Source organism: Semicossyphus pulcher, unplaced genomic scaffold (assembly GCF_022749685.1).
Source record: "Semicossyphus pulcher isolate SPU_LCO1_2020_fin unplaced genomic scaffold, fSemPul1.0.p SCAF_26, whole genome shotgun sequence".
NCBI lineage: Eukaryota > Metazoa > Chordata > Actinopteri > Labriformes > Labridae > Semicossyphus > Semicossyphus pulcher.
In genome coordinates this window covers 3,578,799-3,597,768 of record NW_027211700.1, presented here as the reverse complement: position 1 = coordinate 3,597,768, position 18,970 = coordinate 3,578,799, and the positions used below count along the sequence as shown (strand labels likewise).

Sequence of the window (18,970 nt, the reverse complement as noted above, 5' to 3'; positions counted from 1 at the left end):
CAGGCTCAGATTGTGACAACATGTTGGATACTTACCCAACAGAGATAGAGCTTTTGGTTAAAGGTCTTGTTAACCTTCTTGTTAGGGGAGAAAAAGCTTTTTAAAAATCAAAATATTATTGTTTTTCTTTATTATTTAGACCCTAAAAATATAAAAATAGAGCCCGTGTTTAAAAAAGACTTCCTGTATTAGACCTTGTCCCGTTTGTGATTCACAGCCTGCCAATTGTAACATCCCGACAATTCAGCACCTATTTCGTGCGCACAGCCAAGCCCTAAGAATCAGTGCCAACATGTCTGTTTCTAACACCTAAAGCTTTTTTATTTGCATGGCGTGGATTTTCAGCAGTGTGTTTCTCTCTCTCTCTCCTCTCGTCCATCCATCCTGTGTGTGGGTGTGTGTTGTGTCTTTCTAGGAGAGGGCTAATGTTGAGGCCGAGCGCCGGGGCCTGCAGAGCCTCCAGGAGGGCTACGCTGAGCTGAAGAACCAGCTTCATAACTGTCCCGAGTCGCTGCGGGAACAGTTACAGGAACAGCTCAAAAGGGTGGGTCTCAGTCAAACAGAAGCACCTAGACCCCCCTCACCCACCCACCCACCCACCCACCCACTCCCACCCAAGGACTTCATTCTACAGTAGCCTGCCTCTTTGAACCCAGCCTGTCAGCACTCACACCTCCCCTGAAATCACTGTCACCATGCACCCACAAGCAGCATAAACCAGCACAGTAGATTAATGATTTTATATGTAGAAAACAGCTTCATATATTACCTTCGTATATATACCTGCCGTAAGTGTACTGGAGTTAAAGGGCCAGTTCGCCGATTTTCACCCTCAGTTCTATCATGCTGTTATGGGGAGCTAATGCCTACGTACAACGCATCATCTGGCAGAGGCCAGGGAGCTCGCTAAACTACACTTCCTCAATCGAGGACGCCGCCTCCGATGTCATGTCTCATTCAAAATCGTCAGGTTTGAAATGTAGACTGCAGATCTGAAGACTTTTAAGACAATCCACCGGTATATTCTCGTTGTATTTCTGATTCTGTCCCGCTCTGAGCTGTTGCCTGCAGCGACATAGTAGTATTTCACTCCAGCGTCTCTCACTGGGCCGTTCCTTTCAGAGGGAGGGGCGCAATGCATGCTGGGTGTTGTAGGAATGTAGACTGGGTGAAACCACGTTCTCTTCGTAGAACTTTCTCCACAGCTATGGCGCCAATTTCAAATATTATTGCTTCTATCGATTACAGAGAACACAGCTTTTTCCAGGAGCCAATTGCTCCTTTAACGTAACTGCCTTCTAGCTTTGTGTGGCTGCCCCGGCTGCTGTAACTAATTTCTAGTTTGCTAAACTTCACCTGTAACAAGCCAAGAAAGACAGCTAGCTGTAGAGTTATATCACGTGAAAGCTGGCTGATGAGTTTAGCCACAGCTAGCCATAACTGATGCTTAAATAAATGTACTTGCTGGTTTTCTCCGAGCTGTTATCTGTAATTGAAAGGTGCTTTTTTGATGAACTCGTGTAACAAATGCTGATGGAGAATCAAATACCTGCTAATTTAGCAAATTACTTCAGAGAAGAATTAATCTAATTTGGTCCCTTTAAGCTTCATATTTGACTGTTTAAAAACACATTAATTAATGCTTAAAAGGCATTAAAAAGGCTTTACAAGCGTTCTGTTTCAAAGTCAGCCAGTTTGTCTTAAACCCTCTTTTCTTACTCTCGCAGCCTCTGTAGTTTCAGCTCTGTGTCTCCAAAGGTCCGCTTATGTGCCAACACTCAGCAGATGCCGCCACACATAGTGCTACTGGCACCTTTAACCCTTCACAGAGACTCACTACACACAGTCTGCACTCACATGCACTCAGTATATCTATGAGAAGCCCTCTCGGTGCCCCTCACAGACGTGCTGTCCCCTCCTCCGCACCTCACCTACACGTTACCGACCCCCTCAGGTCGCCTCGGGAGCACACGCACGCCTCCCGGTCCCTTCAGCTGCCGGTGATGCATTTTGGTCAAATGTGCGTGACGTGACGCGGTCACGCCGCGCTGCATGTGTGAATCTGATCTGCATCTCTTCTGTGATTTGTCATGCCTCGCATCATTTGCATAACTGCTCACTAATCAATTAACATAGGCCCTGGCTAGACCCACGCTCTGCCTCCCCTCGCTCTCACCCTGTGGCCTCTCTCATGTCGGTTAATGTTGTTGTTTGGTTTACCACGCAAACAGAAAACATGATGAATCACTTTTATAGGAAAGAAGAATTATAAGGGCGAATCAACATATTTATGTTGACAGATGTCCAGCATGCAGAATCTATGGAAGCCCAGTGTGATGAATAGAAACATCCAGAAAGTCACTTTTCTTATTATTCTGGGAAACTTAATTGATTATTTTGAGATTTGAACTCATGATTTAGAGAAACTAAGACGTTGTAATGACTTACAGGATCATATTTGCTTAAAGCTCCATCAGAATCAGATGCTTTGATCCAGAACAGCTGTGTGTAAAGCTACGGTCTTTATTTTGTTTGCTGTTACACAGAGAAAACAAACTCGGCACACTTCAGTCTCAGATGAAAAGTACAATATTTTCTAAAGTAGAACAAAAGTTTCCTTTAAGGTGTTTGACTTCTTTGTTCCCATTTGACCACTTACAAAAGTGAGTCACTGATGCAGGTCAGTGAACAGATACACCGTCAGGTCCTTCCTAAGTGCTACAAAGAACCTCAGGAGCCCTCAGACTCGAGTACTCGTCTCCCTGAAGTGCTGTTAAACTTGTCAGCAACTACACAACACGAAGGAATGCCAGTGCTGCACATAAACCATAAATATAAAGTTCTTCAGCTCGATCGATATATTCGTCGGCTGATATTATGAAGCTGGAATAACAGATTGATTTGTGCCGGAGTGTACGGTTTGCAGTAAGCACCAATATGATCACCTGTTTAAAAGGAGAAAACAATCAAATCAAATCAAATTTTATTTGTATAGCGCCAAATCATAACCAGAGTTATCTCAAGACACTTTACAGAAAGAGCAGGTCTAGACCGACTCTTTGTGTTATTTAAAGAGAGGCCCAACATGAATCACCATGAGTAGCACTTAGCAACATTCGGCACATTGGCAGAAAAACTTCCTTAACAGGCAGAAACCTCGAGCAGAACCAGACTCATGTTGAACAGCCGTCTGCCTCAACTGGATGGGCCGAACATGGGAGAGAAGGAGATGCAGGATAGAGACGGGCAACAATGCTTGGGGTGATTTAGAAATGTTCACATAGTTTGTCCAGCAGAGGACACCGTAACTCTGTAGTTTATAATCCCTTCAGCCCCTTCTGCAGCGGGGCATCACAGCTCAGCACGCTGTGGTCCTCACTCCAATTGGTTGACATTGTTTGATAATATTAGTAATCATTAATTGGTAAGCGAGCCTTCGACGTGCCTTTAATCTATAATCTGTCAGTTAAGTCAGATGTGGCACATATTCGTTTGGCTCTGCAGTATTTACATTGAAACCAGCAGTTTCCTTATATATATTTTAAATTAATTAATCTATATTTAAAGTATTTATATACTGGACTGCATTTATTTGTAGGTATTCCTATTGATCAGTTAACCATTTCCAGACTTATAGTATTGGCATTATTTTTTAGCAGAGTAGAACAGTGATGGAGGGAAGAATCAAATGACAAAACATTTCTGTAAATGGCTGACTCTTGCTTCATGTGTATTACAGTAATACATCTAATAGGCACACACACCAGTCGCTGTGCTGCAGTAGAAGCATGCTATCATGGCCGTCTGCTTGACTGAGCACCGTGTGCTTCTAGCTGTCGCCCCCCTAAAAGCTTCAGCCACGCTGAGAAAGATGTCTCTAACTTTTTCAGATATAAAAGTCAAAATGTTTTTGCTTTGCTGTCAGCAGCTACGTCAGTCTGAGAGTAGTGGCTGCCTTTAAAATGAGGAATGAATGCAGTATCTGTTCATGGTGTAACCGCTGACGCTGTGTGTGGGCCTCCATCAGGACGGAGAGGCTCTGGAAGCAGGCACCAAAAAGTTTGAGGACCTGGAGTTTCAGCAGCTGGAGAGAGAGAGCAGCCTGGAGGAGGAGCGAGAAACCATCAGCCAGCAGCTGCTGCAGGAGAGAGCCGAGTACCACGGCAGTGTGGCCAAGAGGAAGGTGAGGAAACACCCGGCAGACGGCGGGCCATCTGGAATACAACCATGTTATTATGGGGGTGATTGTGTAAGAGGTGAAACAGCCTATGGCAAGTGTTTCACTGTGTAAGCAATGTAGAGCTTCATCGTCCCGTATGAGGGAAATGTGTTCACTCACACAAACAAGCCTCAACCATCTGCAGACACAATTCGGGATTTCTTTCCAACAATTATTCATGCTAACAAAATGCCGACACAGACTGTTGGCTTTATGAAGCTGTGTCCATTTAGGTCATGCATGTGTGATCCTTCTGTGTGCTTTTGTCACAGCGTGCATTGACATTTCATCCTTTCTGTGTCGTCCTCTTCAGGAGAAGGTGTCCGCCCTGGAGTGCCAGGCCAGCCAGCTCGGCCTGCAGGCGTCTCAGGAGTGCGAGCGTCTGGCCAAAGACAGGACGCTCACACTGCAAATGCTCCAAAAGGTACAAAGTGTTGAAGCCCGCTCCTTCCCTTCAGCTGAGCAGAAACAGATCTCCATCACTCTTTATGTGATAACCTGACAAATCCTCCTGTGGTATCACAATGGGACATGCTAACATTGCTAGCATGCGTTGTAAAATCTTGTTGTTCTAATTCTAAATCCTGTAATCTGTTTCTGGGCTTATAAAATGGTAAATGAGTCTTTAAATGATGCATTTGTAACGTTACACAGCTCGCACTGCAAATTAATTTAGTTTTCCTTGTCAAAATGTGCCCCTAGAATCTTCTTATGCCTGCTGGTTGTCTTCACGCCTGTCACGTTACATCGAACGATGTTTGAGAGAAAATGTTGAACCATAGCAGCGGCTGCATTCATGTTTTATGTTTGCTATAAGGATCCGTGCAGATAATCATCGGTAGAAGATACATCACTTCTTCCTGTCCAAAAATGTGAGCTTGTAAAATAGAACAGGGTCAATTTATAATTACATTTAGTATATGTAGATGCAATGTATGTACATGTTGAAGGAATTACGTTTAAAACACGTGCATTGGTTTCGCCCATCTTTGGATTTTTTAAGACAAAGTATAGTAACCTGCTAACAGGCTTTTTTGCTCAGTGGGGAAGGTCACAATCTGCATTCAGACTCGGGTCAAATGATTCTGCAGTAGACCCGGGGAATTATCGCCTCGGCTCTGATCGGCACTGATGGGAAACCTTCAAAACCTAACTTCTGCTACTCCTCGTCATCTCAGCTACAAATTCTGCCCGTCTCCGTCCGAGCAGCGCTCGAACATCGTTCCAAATTTGTCGGCGCCGAGTTTGATAAACGCACTGAATGAGTGATAGATACAATAAAGACCTTACCACCGTAACATCTTCACTGTTTACTAACCCTGTCTCCGGCGCGTTTGTGACATCAGACGGTGTCGCAGCAGAAAAGAGACTGACAGGAGGATACTTCACTGGCAATGGGAAAAGAGACAATCAGCATCCATAAGCGGGTCTTCCAGGCTCTGAAAAACCCACGTCAACGCGCTAATTTCGGTGGGAAAAGGGTATAAGACTTAAATCTGTGTCCTGCTGCAACTCACCTTTGTCGATCTGTTCCAGGAGAAGGAGAGGCTGTCGGCCCTGGAGAAGAGATATCACAGCCTGACGGGCGGAAAGAGCTTCCCTAAGTCCTCCACAGCAATGAGAGAGGTGAGTGAACGACTGACGCTCTGTGTGAACACAAACACACAATCACACTCAGCTTTCATTCCTCACCACATTTACGTCTTTAACTGGCAGTGATTTGTTGGGTCTAACTGTTGAACACACATGTGGTGTAATCAGACTAATGGTGGTCATGTGTTGCTAATGTTGAGTTGTTGATAATAAGTTTTGTAGAGCAAACTAATCTTGTCGTGCTCACTACATTTGTGGATTATCTAACCCTTTCTGAAGCTTCACATTTTCCCTTTAACTCTGAGACACTCATTTGTATCTAGATCCCGATAATAACGCCTGAATTGTTAAACAGGGAGTGCTCCATATCTGCGAGGTCGACCTGTTGTTGGAGGATGTCTACTCCTCCCAGCATTCCCTCTGTCGAGCCTCTCCTTCCTACTTACATCCCTCCCCTTCCTGTCACTTGTACCCCAGCAGCCCTACGGAGGTAACCAGACTAATGTACCCTGCATGAACCCAGCTGCTTCCCCCTCTGCTGTCTGTCCCACCCCCGAAGGTCACCCATTGTGCTGTCAGTGTCCCTGTCACACTTTGAGTCCAAACGCACCCTCTCTGTGCCTGAACATAGTTTTCTATAACTATGTGATAAGAGGAGGCAGCAGATCAGCTTTCAGTTCAAGTTGGGTTTTGTCTGTTTCAAGCCTGGAGATGTAGTAGAAGACGCATCAAAGGATAAAACTGGTATTTTTAAACCTTTATTTCAAAGGTGCAAATAGTTTTGGAATTGCTCCAGTAGATTGCTCAAGTCGGCAGCAGCTGTGTTCGCTGCAACGTGATCCTTCAAATCAGGCAACTGCACCTGATCAACGAACATCAACTAAAAGTGTTTGTTTTGTCCGCTGACAGGCACATGTTGTTATCTTACAATGATAAGAAGATACCCCTACAGAGATGCCCCTTTAAACGAGAAGCTGCCTTTACTTTGCCCTCTTCAAAGCCACCAGACTCCATTGACAAAAACAGCAATTTTATCTTGGAGAACGCAGAAGTTGTTTGTCTTTCTCTTCCTCCATCAGTTAGTTTGTTTTTGTGTCTTAAACAAATATTGTGTCGTATTCAACCGTAACTATTTAATACATCAAAGTCAGACAACAATACAGACCGATGAACCAATCAAGACACTGACACCAACTTCTGTTTTCTGCAGGTTAAAAAGACTGTTTTTGTCTATAGAGTCTGGTGCCTGTGAAGAAAGCGAGTGATATTTCTGATTAGGAAAAAAGTCTGTAAGGAGCCTTTCCATAACATTGTCAGACACATGGAATGACTCCAGCTCAGTAGGAAGAGCAGGCGCCCCACATACAGAGGCTCCAGTCCTCGACGCAGCAGCCGCACGTTCAACTCTGACCTCGGCCGTTTGCTGCATGTCATCCCCAATCTCCTCTCCCTGTCTGTCTACAGCTGTCCTATCTAATAAAAGTAAAATGGCCAACAAAATAATCTTGTGGATTTTGCATGATCTACCCGTGCTTCCTCCCACAGTCCAGAGACATGCTCGGTTTATTGGTGACTCTAAATTACCTGTAGGTGTGAGCGTGAAAGGGGGCTGTGTGTCAGCCCTGTGATTGGCTGGCTGTCAGTCCAGGATGTACCCCTCCTCTCGCCCACTGACAGCTGGGATGGGATCCAGCCCCGCCCCCCCAACCCTGAACATAAGTGGTTTAGATAATGGATGGATGAAAACATCGTACATACTTTCTTTGATCAGCGCATCTCCAAAGGTTATATTGCCGCCATTACAGCTGCAGGCTGAAGACGTCCACCTGAGCAATTCCAATCCTCTTTTGCACCTGTTGGTCATTTACACCCAAACACACGTTTTAAAAACAAACTCAAAAACACTTCATGCATCTTCTCATTTTACACTGCATCTCTGGTTGTTGTAACAGCTAACAAATGTGTGTGACAACCTGTGTGTCAGCTAGCTGTGATGCTAACAAAGCACTTCCTGTCGCTTGGTGTGGTCCTGTCTGTCTGTCGTCACATGCACTGTGCACCTTTTAGTTGCAATAACAGCACTTAAAGGTAAAATCTGGGCCTGTTGTGTTGTCCAGCGTAACCCCTCTGAGCTCTGCGCGTGTGTGTTTAAGCACCCTGCATACGGTGCAGTGTTGTCCCCATGGCTTCTCGTCCTGTCTGACCCTTGTTGTTGTTGGCTGTGTGCTGGTGCTCAGGAGTACATGAAGCTGTCGGATGTCTATAAGATGTACGGCAGCAGTGGCCACCATGACAGCGTCACGCCCTCCTCTCACAGCCGCTGGTTTGATGTAGATGCTGCGTTAGCTGGCGAGGTACCATCACTTCCTGTCTGTCTCTCTTTCTCTGTCTCTCTCCATCCTTCCATTTCCATGTCATGTTGCTCCCTCTGCTGGTGTGCTCTTCATCAAACGGACTGCACAGTTTGCTTCGCTCTCTGCTACATGAGACTTTGCTGTTCTTCTGTGACTGCCCCGAGGATCTTTGACTGCATCGTGTTTGCAGTACAGAGACTTTAATATGATTGGCAGAGAGTTAATACCATATATAATCAAAGCAATTTTATAGTTTTAGAACTTTTAGTTTAGTTAACTGCAAAATGTCATCAAATATATAATTAGTTTTCCCTTCAAACTTTTGTGTTAAAACATACAAGGCTGGGTATCATTTAAATTGTATGCCTGTTCGATCGCTGAAAGTAGAATCATGACAGGAAATGGGGGAGAAAGATGGCGCTGAAATGCAGCCAGTTAAACTCCACCAAAACGACACTTTGATCACGTTACGAGGATGTTATACTGCGGTCGCACCACTGAACAAATCATATCAACTTCCTCACTTATTATCAATGAGCAGTAATTAGGAGGTAATCGAGGGAGGAGTTAGTTTATGGCCTTGTGGTTGTAGAATCTATACATACAGAATAAGCCTTTATACGTGCTTTGTATTGCACTAAATATGTCGAGCCTGTATTTGGGCTGATTTTGAAAAAATATCTAATTGCAATTATTTTGACTCATATTGCGATTTCAACTAGGGATACACGATATTATCGGCACGTTATCGGTATCGGCCGATATTGGCTTAAAAATGAACTATCGGATATCAGCCAACACGCCGATATCCACCGATATAATTAACCAATAAAATAATGGGCTGCTGCATACTTGATTAAAGGCCTGACCTCGGCGCAATGGATATTGCGCATCTTCCGATTTGAAAATAGCCGTAGGTCATATTCCGATAAAATTTTGATTAATTATTCAGCCCTAACCTAAATGCTTCAGGTAATATTGTTTAGATTTTGATGCCTCTCATATGCAGATAAGCAGATAGATAATAATGAATATCTATACCTTAAAAATAAACGGGGGAATTCACAAAAGGATTGCACGGCTTTTAACACTAAAAGACTCACCTTGTTCTCCAAGCACATGCAGAGGGTTAAATGCAAACCCAAAGTGCGCTGTGGGGCAAACCGCATCTCTGTGCTCCGGCGCCGTCTGCACGTCGACATGCAGACATTCAGGATAAAATTGGCGCCTTTCTATGCAAATGAGCCTCGTGGCAAAAAGCACCTAATCCACAAACAGCAGCGCGCAGTTAGAGAGAAATATAACGGCCTGCTGAGAGCTGGTGGGAACTATGGCGCAGTGTTATACACGCTCTGAGTTTACACTAATCATGACGACAGTTCCACCTTTTGTGTGAGCAAAAAATTGTGTTTGTCTGTAAAAACGATCTATTAATAATATTTTGTCATTGTTATTATGATCGGGAGACCAATCAGGCCGGGGCTGTGCGAGGCTCAACCCCGGCACACGCACACTTTGTAGCCGTTACGCATGACGGGCAATTTATGGAGCTATCAGCAGCCGCGCTTCATTCTTAGTGAATTCCCCCAAAGTGTTTTCCAAAAGGTCAAAAGTGCATTTTTCAAGTTTTCCTTATTTTGTTAAACATACAGCTTCCATTAAAGAACCCAACCTACCGGTGTTTAACAGTTTAGCAAAGGTGTGATTGTTAATGAGGAAATACCGAAACAGTTTGTAATCGTGTCCAGTGTTACCCAGCGCTGATAATATGTGATAGAACACAGGATGATAACACACACAAGATATATTCCTTTCTAGAGAACGTTAACGGCAGCATGTTAGGGGAGAATGATCCGATAACAAGGCGATGGTTGGCCGTCAGTCAGCTGTGTTCTGTGTTCCTCTGTTGTGTGTTATGAAGCCCTCGCTGCTTCCTGTAAGCCTCCTCCCCCCCTCACACCTGTATGATACTGAGAGTTACCTGCAGATGTGTCCCTCTCTTCACTCCTCTCTGTCCTCCCCCTCTCCTCCTCTGTGTGTGCTGTGAAGGAGTATGTGACAGTGGGCCAGTTAAATCAGATGTATGGGATGCCAAAGGTGGAGTCGTCCCCTACGTCACCGCTTCGCCAGCCCCTGCAGCCCGGAGCAGTAGACCCCGTCTTCTCCTGCCTCCCCTCTCCTCATGGCTCCTCCCTCTCTCTCTCTGTGGAGGTGTGTGCTGTCCTCCTTCCTTGCTTCCTAACCTTCCCTCCTAACTGTGAACCACCAATTTAACCAAGAAAGTTTAAACAATTGCACTTTAACAGGGAACTAAAACAATACTTTTTGTAGAATGGATGCACTAACTGTTACAAGTTAATCCAGACGTTTCTCACTGTCACTATAGAGGTTGACTTTAAACCCTGTGATGTCACTGTGTTTTCAGTCGGGAGCTTGTACTGTCTGTTGTTCTGCTGCTTTGCCTCACGTCACAGACCCCCATTGTTTCCAAAGATTCAGCAGAATTGTCTCGCAGCTGAAACAGATTGTTGTATCAGGACTGAACATGCAGAAACCTCTGTTATCAGCAGTGTAAAACGGGTTGTCAGGACAACAGACACAGACGCTTGTAAATGTTGTGAAAAAGCTCCAAAAGAATAAATACATCTCGTGTTATTCTTTCATTCAGTGCCAGAGATGCTGCATTCAGGATCCTCTGATAGAAGAAGCGAAACATAAACTGAGATGAAAACTTCAGCGTTCTTTGGAGAAAGTGGGTCATCGCAGCAGAAACAAAGACTTAGGATAGAGACATGTAAAACAGGGATAAAGCAGCTGGAGGGTGTGAAGCATAAAGCAGCTGACAACAGTTATATGTTGATGATATTTAAGAATAATTTCAGAGTATAAAAAACCTTAATTACAGCTTTTGAGGGGGAATAAAACAAACGATTCTTCCGTCTTCCTGCTGTCTTTGAATGCTTTCTAATCTCCTCTTGTTTGTCTTCTCTTCTTGTTTCTGTTCCCGCTCCGCCTGTCTTTGCCGCTCCTCTGTGCGCTCTCCAGTACCAGTCTGAGGGCAGCAGGTCTCACCTGCCCAAGCTAGATTTAGAGCAGTGGTACCAGGAGCTGATGGCTGGCTCCAGCCCGCTCTGTCCTCCCCCTCTGCCAGCCAAGTCCCTGTCAGGCCGCCGCCCTGTGCTGCAGGTATACAGGGCTTTTTCTTCTCTTTCCTCATGTTTTTCACCTCATTCTTCTGCTGTTCTGTTGTTCCTCTGTCAGCCTTTAACTTGATTTAACTCACATCCAAGATGCTCGAAGGGAAGAAGAGAAAAATGTAGAAATTACAGCTCACCTTTGCCTCATTAGGTACAGAGACGGTGTCTTAATTTCAGTCTAACAAATGAAAACAGAAACTAGGACGCAGCTGCATGCTGCAGCTTTTTCGCTGAATCCAAATGTCTGGACTTCACCGGTGTTGCAGACACACTGACTTTGCAGGTGCAGTAGCAGAGGTCTTCAGGTGCCAAGAGCTGTCGTAACCTCCAACTTACCTAGCCCACAAGCAGAGTTTCTGCAGAGTCCACTTTGGGAACATACTTCCCTGGACTTCAAAGATTTATATACCCGCAATTCAATGCAATAAGGATGTGACATTGTTGCAAAGATGGCTCAGAAAGGAGACGCTGCAAAGTCACTTCCTGTTTCTGTTTCTTCTGGAGACGAGCAGCGAGTCTGTTTTAGTTCACCTGGGAAAGTGAGCATAGATTCTTTCGTCCCGAAGCCATCGGAGTAAATATTGGACCTATTTTCCACAAGCCGCAAATCTTTCTAAAACTCTGACGTGAACAGACAAATTTGGAGAAAATGAACCTCTTTGAAAGTTTTGGAACAAACCGACATCTCGTTTCTCTCTGGTGGTGAAGAAGCTTTTTAACCAGATGCAGAAATTTTTAAGGGACTTAAACGTGAAACCATGAATTTAAACAGTTGCTTATTTATTTATTTATTTATTATTTAACTGTTTTTAGAGACAGGAAGTGTGTGATATTCCTTATGTTGTACAACAGTTGCTGAGCATGTAATGCATCAGCTTTATTATAGAAAATCTTTGGTTGAAGTTTTTGTAACTGCAGAATAAGTAAACAAGAATGTATCAGACATCAATCCATTACTTTACTAAAAATTATAACTGAATCATGATGAGAAATAAGGCATGTTGATATCACATGGTCCTGCAGTCTGTCAGCCTCACAGACTCGGCGTGATGATAAATACGTCACAGTGAAGTCGGAGGACGTTTGTATTCAGCCTTTGTTGTGACTCAAACTTCTGTTTGCTTTGGTGTAAAACATGAAGTCAGTTAAAGTGCGAAAAGTGTGAAATGAAGCCGAGAGTAAAACTTCAATGAGCCCTCACATAAAGAAAAAATGTGTGAACACTTTCAAGTACTTACTTTGAACACCGAGTCGTCCACTCGGAATCTCCCACAGTACATGAATGCAGCATTAACTTAAGGTGGCCTGATCAAAGAGCTCTTCAATGAAAGGGACGAGTCTGCTGTTCCAGGTGTGTGTGTGTGTGTGTGTGTGTGTGTGTGTGTGTGTGTGTGTGTGTGTGTGTGTGTGTGTGTGTGTGTGTGTGTGTGTGTGTGTGTGTGTGTGTGTGTGTTAAACTGTAGCCTGACTCATGTTTTTTCTCTCGGCTCTTTGATATTTTTTGTCAGTCTTTGATTCAGAGATTTACGCTCCTCACTGAAGCCTGATTGCAGCATTTTCTTTTAACCCCGGCGGCTCTCGCAGCTCTTTACTCATCATGCGTTTAATCCTTGTTTTCCAGCAGGTGCTTACAACTCATCCGCGGTGGATTTAAGTTCTAACATTTCCCTGAAACACTCCATCGTCCATCACATGGGTTTGTTTGTAACGTGGATCCTCAGCCCCTCCTCACCATCATGTGCTTCCTCCCTCAGGTGTTCCGCTCTAAGCTGGACAGTGACCCCGGTCTGTCTCTGCATCAGCCTAAGTCCGGCTCTGCGTCTCCTCTGCAGCACGGAGCGGCAACACTGGGGCGCAACTCAAGCTCCAAGGTAGACCGGTCATTCAATTTGTAGCTTTAATTTAATTTCATCTTATTTCAACCCCACATAAACCTTTTATTAAACTTAATTCTCATTCTTTTCTTGCTCCCTGTGACCCGGCAGAGCCCTCTGCTGGCCGCCAACAGCACCGGCAGTCTGCCCAGGAACCTGGCTGCGACCCTGCAGGACATCGAGACCAAGAGACAGCTCGCTCTGCAGCAGAAAGGTAACCGTCAATGATTCACTCAGGAATCATCATGCCGAAGCTTTTCATGCATGCTTTTAATTGTCAGCTAGGTCGCTGGTTCGACTCCTCAGGTGGGGATGAATCTAAGTGTTGTGAGACAGCAGGATGGGAAAGCAGAGAAACAAAACAGTTTTTATCATGAAGATTTTTGGCTCTTCAGGCTGCTTTAAAACAAATGCAACACCTTTCTTTTTAATGGGCGAGAAGTTGAAGACACGCTGCAGCCAGTGCTTCTAACTCTTCCTGGTTAAACTTCTTTCTTAAAGAAAAAGGGGGCGTGGTTAATAACTCAAGATACGATACACGATACGGGCCCACGATAATATCACAATACAGCGATTCTGCGATGATCGATATATTGCAAGACGGTGTTTACTCCTGTAATACTGATGAAGCATTTTAAACTAAAACCTTGTCTCAGTGCGAGTGTGCCTGGAGAAAGCCCGGTGGCTTCCCTCCTTCCACAGTTAAGATATCGATATTTGGCGCCAGTGATGTGATAATTGTACCACACCAGTCGGGACGACGATATTTTGTCCCCTAGTCCCCACCGTTCCCACTGTGAAGGAACTGATTAGACTTTTAGAGAGCTACAAGATAAAACAGCTAAAAAATTACAACATTTACTAATAAAGACAATTTTAAAGAGATTGATCGTCAGTTAATCGAAGTTCAGTCGAGTGTTGGGAAATACGGCTCTTTGAAGGGAGCCGGATCTTATGGCTCCGTTACTCTCTGAGAGTAAAAGAACACGACTCGTGACGTCACAACACTACGAGGTAGAGAGCGAACGTGCCCGCGCTCTATTCTCCCGTGTCAACACGCATATCTATATTTCTGTGCTTTTAAAATGTAAAAGGAAACATTTTTAATCATCAAATTAATCAACGTCATTGATTTGCCAATGATTTATGATACAACTCTGTATGATGACAGAGGTGTCAACAAAAAAACAACGAACCTGGCGGAGGGTTATAATGTTGCTCGCCGTCGGCACTGTTGTGGTGACATGAGTCCGCTGCACATGACCGAGTAGAGAACTCTAAAACGAACGGCTCTCACCTTCGTCGTTCGCACCAAAGAGCCATTCAAAGGAATTTGCGAACGTCATAACACAAGTTCTTTCACAGCGTTCGCCTTCCGTTGTTACGCTCATATATTCTCATTAACTTGTTTGTTTGTGTTGGTTTGTGTGAAGCGGCTCTTCCTCATGGGGAGTGTGAGTGAGCGGGACTGTGTTGTGTCTCTGCATCCTCTGACTGAATGCTTAGAGAGAAGCAGTTTGGGGTTTTATTCTTGCGGGCTGCCGCCCACAGGTGCTGTGTTGTAGTTCAGGTTGTCTTCATGTCTGTCTGTCTGTGCTGCACCACAGATCCTCAGACCTGCGTACAGAACGCCAGAGAGGGAAGATCAGCAGGTAGATGGACGGCTGCATCCGGGAGATTTCTTCTGTTTTTCTTTGTTTCTTAATCTTCTGTCTCTCCGTACATCACGAGCAGCGTCTGAAATTACCTGTTCGCCTGGCTGCCGAGGGTCGACACACAAAGAATACCTGCTTGGTCAGAATCCCTCTTTGTTTTCAGAACATTTTAGAAATCCTTTGACTCAATCTTAAAGTTTACCCCAGCATGAATTTTAATTAACCATCCAGAGAAGCAGAGAGTTCGGTGGCAGCAGAGATCATAACAGACAGCCAATCAGGAATCTGTTTGAAAGCTTCAACATGACGAGCAAAGTACCTAAAATATTCATCACCTTTCCAAACCTTGAGGCAGTCTGGCAGGTTACTGTTATTGATTTATCCATCAAAGGTAACGTTTACCACAACTTGGCACTCGGCGGTTGTTAATTTCAGACCCTGTCTTCTCCTCTCCCTCCTCTCTTCATCCTTCTCTCTCTCTTCCATCTCTGGTGTGTCATTAACTCTTCTCCCCTCCACCCGAAGATTTCCTTTCATCTTTTGTCTGTAACATCGAGCAGCCTTTTCTCCTTCCATCAATCATCCATGAATGTTCCCGCTGCCGCTGCTGGAGAATACATTTTGCATGTTCAGCGTTCAGTGAGCTCCTCCTTTGCAAGTTATCGATCTGGGCGCTACGCTTCAGATGTACATGTGCACGTTATCGGGTGCACAGCAGCATGGATTTCAGTCTTGAGTAGTTAGACTGATGCTGAACTTTGTGGTGACGGGTCTTTGTGGGTTTCTGCAGTGATCCTGGAGCTTCTGAGAGAGCACATACTTGTATGTGTGGGGCATGGTTTATGGAGTTTTCTGGGCCTGTGCTGGTGCTGGTGGTGCATTTACTGGTTCCTCAGTTACAGATGTTTAAAGCCGGCATGTTGGTTTAAATTAGGGCTGGGCGATAAAACAATCAAAGATCTAAGAGCCTGCGAAAATAAACGTGACAACAGCCAGGCAGTCGGTCACTCTTTGTTTAACGACTGTATGTCTGTATGTTAAACCATATCGAAGATTATAGTCATCGAGCAGTTGGAAGTTAAGAGAGAAACAAGTTGGAGTCGTAGGTGGAGTAGGACGCGTCTCCAAGCTCTCCAGTTTCAGCTAAATATATCTAACAAAGCCCTTTCAACTTGTTACGAAACAGTTTTACCGACTTTATCAGCATTAACTGTGATTAGAAACATGGCGAACAACAAACGTTCATCAAGAAGAGGACCAAAACAAAACCAAACTCGCGACAAGTTAGCTAGCAGGTTGCCAAGCAAAGATGGCGTGCCCGGGTATTCTTTGGACGACACCGAAAACGCCCAATCTGTAGAAGAGCCTTGCCCGCCCTGGGCCCAAAAGATCGTACAGGAGATCGCCTCGGTTCAAGAAAATATGAGCCTTCACCTTCAGACAATAACAAGCTACAACCACAAGAATCATGTCGGAACTAGCTTCTCTCACCAGCTGCATTGCTAATGCAGAACAGGGAATTTCAGACGTAGAAGAAACACTCACCACAATCTCAAAACATCAGAAGAAGCTCAAGAGAAAAACAAGTTGATAAAGTTAGCGGCAGCTCGGCTTGCAGCCCCCGAAACAATGCCAAAGAGCTTCAACAAAACACTGATTTGTACTTTTTAGCTTTTTATAGTGTTTTTACAGGTTTTAAGAACCTGGCCGGTTTGTTTTAGAGAGGAACAAACCTCTGGAGACAATCCGGCGCCCTGGAAAGACTTTGTGAAAGACTAGTGATGTTAGCTGCGGTAAAAACAGTTTGAACAATGTAACATCCCTCCTAATCTAAAGAGCATCAGATAAACACTGAATTTAATCAGAGAACTTCTTTATTCAGTTTACTTTACAGGTCTTTATAATCCTTAAAAAACAAGAATCCATCTTACAAATGTTCGGCAGACGACTTCAGCGCGTGTTAATAAACTGGATTGTAAGTAGTCTGGTTTCTTCTGTCTTCCTCATGATCCTCTTCAATCTAACATCATTATCAAATCGTGTCATGGTGAATATAGATATAGATCAATATAAATAAAACACTCGTATCACATTTGTTGCCGTGTTGCCCAGCCCTGATTTACATGCGGTGATCTGTTGGCTCTGTCTGATTCAGATGGTCCTCTGCTGACTTGTTGACCGAGTTGCTTTCAGGTTGCAGGCTCAGTCTCCCACGTCATTTCAAAATCAGAACGTCCTCACTGACCAGCCTCCCCTCCTCCTCCTCCTCTTCCTCCAGGTCAGCAGGTGATCGAGGAGCAGCGCCGGCGTCTGGCCGAGCTCAAACAGCGAGCGGCGGTCGAGGCCCAGTGTCAGTGGGAGGCGCTCCACGGCTCTCAGACCCACCTCATGACCTCGTCCTCGTCCTCGCCCTCCTACTCTCCGATCATGTCCTACAGCCCCGCGCTCAGCCACAGCTCCGTCGGCCCCCCACCTATGGTTCACCACTCCATCCTGCACCACCAGCCCCCGTCGGCCGGAGAGCAGCCGTACGACACGCTGAGCCTGGAGAGCTCGGACAGCATGGACACCAGCGTGTCCACGGGGAACAACTCGGCCTGCTCGCCAGACAACATGTCCAGGTACGACATCATCAGCAGAGCAAGATGTGCAGGCACCACTTTCACATCCCATCACTCTGTTTTAACAAGGTTTCTGATATATATATGTTGTGGGTAAAATACAGCATTTACCGACATGGCAGGTGATATGTTTGAGCTGTTTTAATAATGAACCTTTTATGGGTCACGTGGGTTCAGATACAACTCTGCAAAAGAGTTTTTAAGATTGCTTTTTTCTGGCCTTTATTGTATATGAGGGTGAACAGAGTCAGAAATGAGGGAGGAGAGAGCGGGGGTGACATGCAGCAAAGGGCCGAGGGTCGGAGTTGAACCGGGGGCCGCTGCGTTCATGCCTCTAAACACGGGCGCATGCTTTAACCTCTGACTGAACTGGTGTCCCTGAAGGCGGCTTTCTTTAACAAATAAGAATATTGAACATTTATATATATTGTCGAAGCTGACAATGTCCAATTCTGCTGGAAACACGATGTGAAGACAACATTTCTTCATCCTCTGTGGTCTGGAAAAGAGTTTTTGAATCAGGGCGTATCTAAAAACATTTACACCAATACCAATATATCAGTGAGCAAAATGAGCCGATAATATTGGCCAAAACGTCACAAACCTGAGGAGCGGGGCGACCCTATGCATATCATAATGTGTAACCTATGGCAACCACTTTGGCGATACACGAGCCAGCTGTAACCGTCATCGTCATTTTTGCAAACTCACTGCTGACTACTAACGTTAACGTTACTACGACTAATTACTACATTTCAAGCGAGCTAAGTTTCAACAAGTTGCCACTAAACGACGGCAGAGACGTGTTTTGTTTTCATGACGGAGCGGACGGTTGGAAATGTACATAGTGGGCGGGGCCTAATGAGCGAGAAGGAGGAGACGCCTTGGGAGGATTATTAAACGTATTTTGCAGACACAATTTATTATTTCAAGCAGAGCATTTTAAAAACATGAGAGGAGCTGCTCTTTAAAGGAACTCACACGCAGACCATCGCAGTTAAAGCGACACACTCAGCGACGCTGCTCTCACCAGGTCGGCTGATCTGTCTACCGTCTGTGAACGTGTCCACGCTGCGCTCTGTATCACACTGCAGCTGGTCCTCAGCAGCACCTGTTGCTTAAACACCTTCACCAGCTGTCAGGAGTCCAATTCCAAAACCAATCAGTAACGAGTTTTTAAAATGACTTTAATGGGATTTGTTCAGTAATGAAGAACGCACAGAGGAGACGGGAGACGAGGCGTTTATGAGTCTCAGCAGGGAGTCAGTCACTGCGTGGATCTGTTATGATTTTAGATGAAGTAGTTCTTGCTCCACTTCCAACAAGACGGATACATATTCACTCTCCATATCTGGTTTCATTTAGTGTCTGTTTTGTCCACTGTTAAGTCGCTGCATAGTGCATACATGTTCAGACTCATACATAGTTTATACACTTACCGTAAAATCCAGAATATA

General features: G+C 44.8%; 1 protein-coding gene across 6 annotated transcripts in view; it reads left to right on the top strand.

The window, feature by feature from the left end:
* Positions 1 to 18,970, top strand: part of phldb1b (pleckstrin homology-like domain, family B, member 1b) — a 132,510-nt gene that overhangs the window by 102,462 nt on the left and 11,078 nt on the right. For 4 of the 6 annotated variants that reach the window (XM_069676682.1, XM_069676683.1, XM_069676681.1 and 1 more), the window contains 7 exons: positions 416 to 544; positions 4,028 to 4,183; positions 4,533 to 4,643; positions 5,756 to 5,845; positions 13,118 to 13,234; positions 13,349 to 13,451; positions 17,171 to 17,513. In XM_069676682.1, the coding sequence (XP_069532783.1) occupies positions 416 to 544; positions 4,028 to 4,183; positions 4,533 to 4,643; positions 5,756 to 5,845; positions 13,118 to 13,234; positions 13,349 to 13,451; positions 17,171 to 17,513 (1,049 nt within the window). The remainder of the gene's footprint in view (positions 1 to 415; positions 545 to 4,027; positions 4,184 to 4,532; positions 4,644 to 5,755; positions 5,846 to 13,117; positions 13,235 to 13,348; positions 13,452 to 17,170; positions 17,514 to 18,970) is intronic. The other 2 variants (XM_069676685.1, XM_069676684.1) reach the window with 1 other exon arrangement.